The sequence below is a fragment of the Nymphaea colorata genome, chromosome 3 (genome assembly GCF_008831285.2).
Source record: "Nymphaea colorata isolate Beijing-Zhang1983 chromosome 3, ASM883128v2, whole genome shotgun sequence".
In the NCBI taxonomy this organism is placed as follows: Eukaryota; Viridiplantae; Streptophyta; class Magnoliopsida; order Nymphaeales; family Nymphaeaceae; genus Nymphaea; species Nymphaea colorata.
In genome coordinates, this window is record NC_045140.1 from 16,139,298 (window position 1) to 16,147,551 (window position 8,254).

Genomic DNA, 8,254 nt, shown 5'->3' on the forward strand with positions numbered 1-8,254 from the left:
GTCGGTTGCGAAGGATTCATCCATTGTCTAGAACTGGCGGTTGTTCGCCCATAGATGGAAAAGGTGTTTGAAGGTTTAGTGTACAAAAGCGAGACAATAAGATGGATCCCTCCTTCTCTAGAAAGAAAAACTGACCGTGTATTTCCATTCTTATAGGGGAAAAGGAAAAAAGGTGCTTGGAGTCGTCAACGTATGAGATAATGGTATTAGGCACAGTCCCATTTTAAATTTTGCCCATGACTTAGATCCACAAACACGTGATAACTGCATAAAGAAAACTTCCTCTTGAGGGATACGGCTCATATACTTATGAAAAAAGCTTGCTGTGTACTGATTGCCTTCATCTCCATGATAATCATCATAATCATCAGCAGTCCCATTTTCTGCATACTCAGTCACATAATCCCCAATAACAACCTTATCAAGAACTTGCAAATGGATTGTATTGTGAACATCTATTGGCTCAGATGATCTTTGAAAGTTCTCCACTCTAGCTTTCGTGCAGGATTCGCTTCTTATGGAGCAAGAGGACGACAAGGAATCATGTGCTTTCATAGTTCTCCATAGTTGCCAGAAAGCCTACAGTTCTTCTCTGCACAAAAAGGTTTTTTGGTGTCCAAATGGGTACGCACTTATAATGATTCAGCCCATAATTTCACCTCTACATAATGGGCACAAGGGAAGCAGTATGTTCTTGGGAACTGTCACTAGAGCTACCACTTGGAGCATCTATAGCATCAGACATCCTATAAGCACTCTTGAATCTGTCAAGACAGTTTGAATTGGGCAGTTTGAGTTGCATATAAAAGGCCAACAACTGTTTTTATAAGAGGAGCAGCAAGAAGAACTCCATTGTCTCTTGAGACATCTAACAAACTTGGAAAGAAGAACTCCATTGTGGGGAAGCTACTAATTTCGCACCATTAATGAGACAACAAAGCTGCATTATGGCTTGAAGATAGCAGCTATGTGGAAGCTGATGGAATAGGCGCAATCTGTGGTAAGGTTAAAGTAAGGCATGGAACAATTGGTCTATGATGTTTATTACATTCAGAATTGGCTCGTGATTTGCTTGTTGTTTGATCAGCATGCCTTTGACAACGTTATATGTGAAATCAGAATGAAATAAAATGGGTGTCTGCTTGCTAAATCTAATACGATGCAAAATAGAATGTTTCATCTTACTTTTTCACTTATCAGATGATTGTGCACTAGTTCTCAATGTTGATGAATTTAAATTTTAGCATCATCATTAGGGTAATCAGCACTTTAATGGTCTAAAGTTATTAATTAGACGATAAATGGTATTGAGTTTATCGCTTGTTGAATTTGAAAACAATATTTGTAAGGCATATAGTTGTGGGAAACAATATAAATTATTATTCCTTGGGAAAAACATAAAGAACAATCAATAAAGCCCCTTAAGCTGGTTGATACTGACATTTATCGTCTCGTGAGATCCATGTCAATACATTCTCTTACATTTTCGATGCGACTTCACAAATATGAGTTGAGTTTATTTTATTGCTTGCAAGTCTAATCAAGGTGACTAACAATTTTAAAGTGTTTCAAACTCTCCATAGTGACCGAGGAGGATAATTCTTCTCTGATGAATATGACACTTTGTACAAGAAAAATGTTGTTTGCGTGCAATTAATGGTAGACAATCGTAAAACAAAAACGAGTAATATAAATAGAGAACAACAAAGTTGTTGAAACGTCATGAAGTATGTTAGTGAAAGCCAATATCCAAATGATATTTGTCATTCTCCTCAAAGTAATATAAATATATATTTGTCATATATATTTCTGATTTATTAATTAATTTGAGTGAGAATTATAAAATTGATAAAAATGTTGAAAGTGTATATTTGTTAGATATTATAATGTCATAGGTTACATAACCCTCCTACGGGAAAGCTTATTGTTTGGTGATATGTTGTTTATGGTAAAAATAGTTTTCGAAAGTGTGACGAACACATTGATGATAAATATTCCATCGTTGAAAAAATGATGCGAATGAGGAAGAAGAGTTTGAAGAAATTGATTTGCTTTAGTTTTCACTGAAATGGAAAGACCTTCGGAGGTGGATTGTTAATCTTCCAATCTCCCGAAAAAAATATTTCATAAAATCAATTGCAAGTAGGTGGGGCGACGGGCCTCCCATATGTGAACCTGTAACGGACCTACATATGGGTTTTGCCAACTCCTTTGGCATTTGGATCTGAAAACAAGGACCGAATTCGGATCTGAACCATGTCGGAACTATATCCGACCCGTTCACGTGTAACCTATTTGGCGGGAAAGGCCACCGTATTCATATAAAAGGGGACGTACAGCAATCAACCCAGTCCCAGGGTTTAGGGCTTGGTTTCTATTGCGCGGGAAAGAGAAAAGCGGTGACACGAGAAAAGCAGCGACAGAGGAGGGAGAAAAATCCTTCTGCGTTTCGTTCGATCGTGGGGGTTCCGTTTTCTGTAGGAGCGATGTACTCGAGCCAGTATGACGGCAACGCCCTCTTCTCCGGCGGTGGATTCATGCCGTCCCAGTCGACGGCGACGATCACCGATTCCGGTTTGTCCACCTTCAAGGTAGATCGTGGAATCTTGGCGCCTAAAACTCGTCCAGTTCTTCTTGATTCTTCTTTCGGAAATTGATGTGTCTTGCTTCTTGCACATCCCAGAAGCGAGGAAACGGCGGAGTCATTCCGTTGACCGTGAAACAGATAAGCCAGGCCGTGCAGAACCTGTCCGATGATAATTCAAATATTGTGGTGGACGGGTGCGAGGTTAATAATGTAAGTTATTTTCCCGCCGAACGCTTGACTTCCCTTCCTTTTTGCTTGTTCTTTTAACCCTAGTTTCTGTGCGATGTTTCTTCTGATTTTCATCCTCTTTCGGTAAGATCGTCCTCGTCGATTCACTTTTCTTGGGGCATCTGCTTTAGTTGTTTTTTTTCCTGTTTCGTTTGCTAGCATGCTTTTCTTTTTTCATTTATCAGTTTCTAATTCGAATTACCATGTGCTCTGATATTCGGGAAGAACATAGTTTATTATGAAAGAAAAACACCTTTTCATGACTCTAAATATCTGAAGAATGCAGTTTCTTTTTTAATATTTTCTTTATTATACTAATTGTTGGATACCGTCGCAGATCTATAGTATGTTGACATGTTGATAGTACCTTTACATTTTTTGCTGAGTTATTGGTTTGAAGCTTTTACGCATTCTGTTGTTCTCGATGAAACCCTATCCGGTTGGCGCTTTAAAATTTCTTTTTGGAATTGGTCAAGAGATGTAGTTTTGAAGTTAATCTATTTCCGGTTTGTGGTTCATATGCTTCTAAACATGTTTGTGATAGCTAACTATGATTTGATCTGGCTCATAAATCAACGTTAATCAACTAAATTTTGGTAAAATAACTAGCCACAGTCACCATTCATCGTAGGCAATCAAGGGTCTGTTCATATCGCTAGAAGCTAGTCAGATGTTGAGCTATATTTTTCATTGCTTTGAATTATGAATTTTTAACACCAGGGTTGGGCAGTCTATGAACGACAATCAAATGTTACCAGTTGCTCCGACTTTTCTCTCTGAATTTACTTTTACTGCACTAGGTTGGGTGGCGGAAGGTTCATTTGTCTTGAAGTTTTATGACATATTCTTTCTGGTTCTCATCTATTTGTTGCATTACTTATTAAATTACATTGCTTGGAAGGTGACATTGGTTGGAATGGTGTTGAACAAACTTGAAAAGGTTACTGATGTTCAATTTGTCCTAGATGATGGGACTGGAAGAATAGATGTTACCCGATGGTAGGTTATTCAAATGTTTGCCAGTATGTTAGTCCTGTATTTACCTTCTGATTTGAAACATTGAGCCTTCAACACTTTTTTTTAGTAAATTTGCTGATCCTCGATCATATTTCTCAGGGTAAATGATGCATGGGAATCAAATGAAATGGCTTTGGTTGAGTAAGCTTCTTCCTTGGCTATCTGATTTAACTAGTGTCTTCATAATCCACATAAAGCAGCATGAAGTGCTGTCTGTCATAAGTTGAATTCTAGCAGTCTTGGTCTCTTTCTGCGCTTCGGGGATACTTTGTAAAATTTCTCTTTCTCTATCATGTGCAAATTTCGGGAGCCATTTTCTAGTTCGACACATTGTCTCCCAATATTATTTATAAGGGCTGCTTCTCTTAAGGCAATATTTCCTATGCAGGAATGGCTGTTATGTTCGTGTTCATGGGCATTTGAAGACGTTCCAAGGAAAAAGGCTTATCAACTCTTTCTGTGTAAGGTATGCAAAAAAAAAAAAAAAAACTATGTAAATTTTCTTTAAATAGCATGCTTCTCTAAGCCTTGATTGTGTGCATTGATTATTTTGTCCACTTCATTTATGTAATCTTGTTGCTCAATGGAGGTAAGCGAATTTCTGGAAACTGCAACTTGTGGCAAATGGCCGCCAATCTTCTAGCTGTTTTTGTCAAAACTCTGGAATATCAAATAAACTAAAACCTGGTATATGCTTTGAAGTGTTAGTGTTAGTGACTTTGCTGTAAAGTATCTTGGCCGTGGTTTGCATTTCCTCATTCATGCTTTGGAGTTTGGATTTTATCTATTAAAAGTAATGTCACTGTGGCTTGGCCAGGCTCAGAACCTAAAAAGCTTATTTATATTCATCTGGAATAGCTTTAGACAATGTTTGGTCCGTCACTGTATATGCATATGAGGCAAGCATTAAAGAAACATAGGCACATATATTGGCAATATTTTCAAACTATCATGAAGAAACACAAAAAAATAAACAACAAAGAATTGTAAGGCCCTTTTTCTCAAAAGAAATTTTTTATAATTTTTTAACATTTTAATCATTAATTGAATTTTTATTAATGTTTTTTTAGAAAATTAGTTGAAAATTCATAATTTAATAATCTTTCTATGGTTTTTTGTGTATTTTTCAATTTTTTGATTCTCGATATTTTTCAAAGAGAAACTAAGGAAGGATATTTGTGACCTTGCATCACATATACAAGCGGACACACGCGCACATATGATACATGGTTTTATATACATGTGCAGTGTTATGAGAATGCGGCTGGTTATAGTTGCCTTAAAACTTCGCACCTAATGAGCTTGGTTTGAACTGAGTTCAAGATATCCATGAACAGGTATCACCCTTAATGCCCTTAAGTAGGTTCTCTAGTCTGTTGGGACTGTCTAGTAGTTAGTACCACCTAATCTTAATAGTCAAAGGTGTGGCTAGGTGCCCACCTAAGTGCTTGGGACCAGGACGATTGACTAGGCAACACATTTAGGTGGGCACTGCCTGGTGGAGCTGAATAGCCGCTGATCATGAGTTTTTTCCATTTTAATCTCAACATGTATGCAGTTCACCATTTTTATGTTATTTTTTCCTTTTCTACGGATCTTCTAGGCCCTGTTTAGACCTCTTATTTGGTCAGTAGCCTAGGCCAATGTAGCACCTTTTATTACTAAGTGTAAGCACCTAATGAGCATGTTGAGCATGAAAAGGGTGCCAACCCTATGAAAAACTGCATGTGATCTTATCGTGGTTTTGTTGGAAGACAAGGAAAGAAGCACCTGAATTCTGGCTGTTGTGCTTGTTCCTGTTTTTAGAATGCACAATTTTGAGAATGAGAAGAGGCTTATGTATGGCCATCTACTTTTGATTGTAAAGAATCTGTTCAGTAGCTTGAGATGACTCAATTTGCTGTAAAAATGAGCTGTTCAAGGGCTGGGGCCACTTCACATGTTACAAACATGTTACATTATGTGTGCTCTTTATGCAGGGAGGCTGTAAATGGTTTATTAGGTATTAACATTCTTGAAAAGGAAATAAAAGTTTAATATGATATAGGTTGTGCTCAGCTGATATGGTTAACCTCTGAACATTGGCAAGACTTTGGCTGTTTTGAATCTAGGAGGGTGCTTTTTTGGTGCAATGTTGAAAGTTGAAACCATGATTACCTTCTGATTGACAAGGGGGTGCTCAAAGTTTTTGCCAAGTACAGGGCCACCATTGCATGGCAATCATTAGGTGCTTTCCTGTTGCCTAGCTAGGAAAAAAAAAGGAACAAAAAGATTAGCGTGCTTGTTTTGATGGAATGCACAGGTTAGTAGTTCACCAGGTACCTCCAGAAGAAACCAAAGTGGAGTTAAATGAGGAGGCTGCGATCTCTTATAAGTGAAGAAAATGCAAGGAAAAAATAGGATATACCAAGTTGGTTGGCTTTAAGTTAGGGCATTCGACAAACTAGAAGAAGATCATGAAATGGTTCTCTTTTTCATTATTGTTTGTGAATTTTTGGAGTTCTTGTCTTGTATTTTCTTCATGAAAATTCAATAGAGAAAATTTTCATTCCCTGAAATTCCCAATGCATACCGTTGTTTCACTTCATCTAATCAACAGTAAGTTTCTCATATCTTATGTTGAATTTGAGAAAGTTTCTTTCTATTTGATGCTTTGTTTGTCCTTGCAATTGCATAGTATTTTAGGTTCCCATTTATAAAGAACTGCAATTTGTGGGAAGATAAAGGAACTGGTTACTGAACCAACCAGCAGCTGGAACATTGTCCTGAATGATTGTTATATATTAGAAGTTATTGACTTGTCTGCTTCTGCTCTCAAGCATTCGGTGATGTATGCTGATATCCAACTGCTGACATACCTTTTGAATTTAAAATTGGATTTGATTTCAGTTTTCTCTGTAGGGACATGACTCATGATAAACTTACTTGGGTTTAATGGACTTACTGGGCTGTTTTTCTTGTATTTTTAGGCCAATAACTGATTTTGATGAACTCACTTGCCACTATGTTGATTGTATTGCTGTTCATGTGGACAATGTCAAACGACAGGTATATTGTATTATCATTAGCTTTTTCTGTTGCCCGTTGCATTTCATGCTTGAGTGTTGCTTGATTATGTGGAACTGCAGTCTGGAGGTGCACAGATGCAGCCTAGTTCAACGCCCTCGGTCTTTCAGAATGGTTCCATGGGACATCAGCCTGTCGCTAATCAAGTAGAGCTCATTATTATTTTTTCTCTATCATATCTGCTTTAATTTCTGAAGTAGCATCGTTCATTAAACATCTGCCATTTGCTTCTTCCTTCAGTATTCTTCACGTGCATCGACAATTGGATCTGGATCAGAACAGGATATCAACACTCGAGTCCAGAAGATATTCGAGGAACCTGCTAGCTTGTGAGTTAATACGAGACGAGTTCGTTCTTAGAAAAGTTTGTAGCTACCTTGATCTAATTACTGTTTTTTGGTTTCACAGAGCTATAGAGCAAGGATTGCATGTGGATGAAGTTGTCAGGCGACTAGGGTTGCCCAAGAAGCGTGTCCTGTAAGGCTTTCTCTCTCTTTCTCTCTGTCTCTCTCTTTCTCTTGTTCGTCACTAGTATTTTTCATTCTTGCAGTGAAGCGATTGATTTTTTGGCAAGCGAAGGATTTATCTATTCAACTATTGATGATGACCATTACAAATCAACCACTAATGGCTAGGATGCTGAAGTCTTTTGGACATTGTTGGGGTATTGTAAAATATAACTACTTTATTTTCATTCAAGTTCCTTACACTGATTTGATGCTATATTGGGCCTTATAGAATTGGGCATGAGCTTTTGAGCATACAACTTGTTGAAGAGTTTTGCAGCTTTTCCTATTTTGTATATTTATTTTTCAACCTAAGTTGGTGGGAACTAAGCTGGGTAATATAGATTGCTTCGGTATATGGGCTAGGATGGAAGCTCTCTTTGGGATTGTCAAGCTTGGAGAACAAGCCTACAGACTTGAACTAATGGAATGTTAATGCGGTATGGTCTATGGTGTAAGTTCTCGTGAGTCGAGTATTGACCCAAATGTAACTTAATCCTAGGGGACTTGGTAATGAATCAGCTAACTAGTTCAGGATCACAGGAAAAGGTTTGAACATATAATCTACTCTAAGAGTTTCTAGGGACTAAAATGGATGATGTAAACCATCCCTTTTGTAAGACAAAGATAAAGACAATGATCTGAATTGTCACAAATTCAGAATTTGTTCAGTTGAAAATAGGCATTTCCCCAAATGGGGTTTGCAGTGGAAAATAGCGATTGATTTTGGATAACCATATTTACGGGATTTTAAGACCTGAAATGCACAGGAAAAGGTTTGAACAGATGATCTATATTCTTAGTCCCTTCAAAGGTTTCTCTCTTGGTTCAGACCTGTACTTGGCTCGTG

The 8,254-nt window shown here is 37.6% G+C and overlaps 1 protein-coding gene across 1 annotated transcript; it reads left to right on the forward strand.

The window, feature by feature from the left end:
- Nucleotides 1–2,340: 2,340 nt before the first annotated feature.
- Nucleotides 2,341–7,847, forward strand: LOC116251030 (replication protein A 32 kDa subunit A). Its single transcript, XM_031625083.2, has 10 exons — nt 2,341–2,591; nt 2,684–2,797; nt 3,717–3,814; nt 3,932–3,973; nt 4,221–4,298; nt 6,802–6,880; nt 6,961–7,044; nt 7,139–7,227; nt 7,307–7,375; nt 7,449–7,847. The coding sequence occupies exons 1-10, from the start codon at nt 2,487–2,489 to the stop codon at nt 7,531–7,533; spliced, it is 843 nt and encodes a 280-aa protein (XP_031480943.1). The 5' UTR covers nt 2,341–2,486; the 3' UTR covers nt 7,534–7,847.
- The last annotated feature ends 407 nt before the right edge of the window (nt 7,848–8,254 follow it).

What these genes read in the sequence shown, in the direction of transcription:
- LOC116251030 (XM_031625083.2), top strand. Translation starts at nt 2,487, where the DNA reads ATGTACTCGAGCCAGTATGACGGCAACGCCCTCTTCTCCGGCGGTGGA. An exon ending in ACGGGTGCGAGGTTAATAAT is followed by an intron (nt 2,798 to 3,716) that starts GTAAGTTATTTT and finishes ATTGCTTGGAAG; the next exon opens with GTGACATTGGTTGGAATGGT. An exon ending in ATCAGCCTGTCGCTAATCAA is followed by an intron (nt 7,045 to 7,138) that starts GTAGAGCTCATT and finishes TTCTTCCTTCAG; the next exon opens with TATTCTTCACGTGCATCGAC.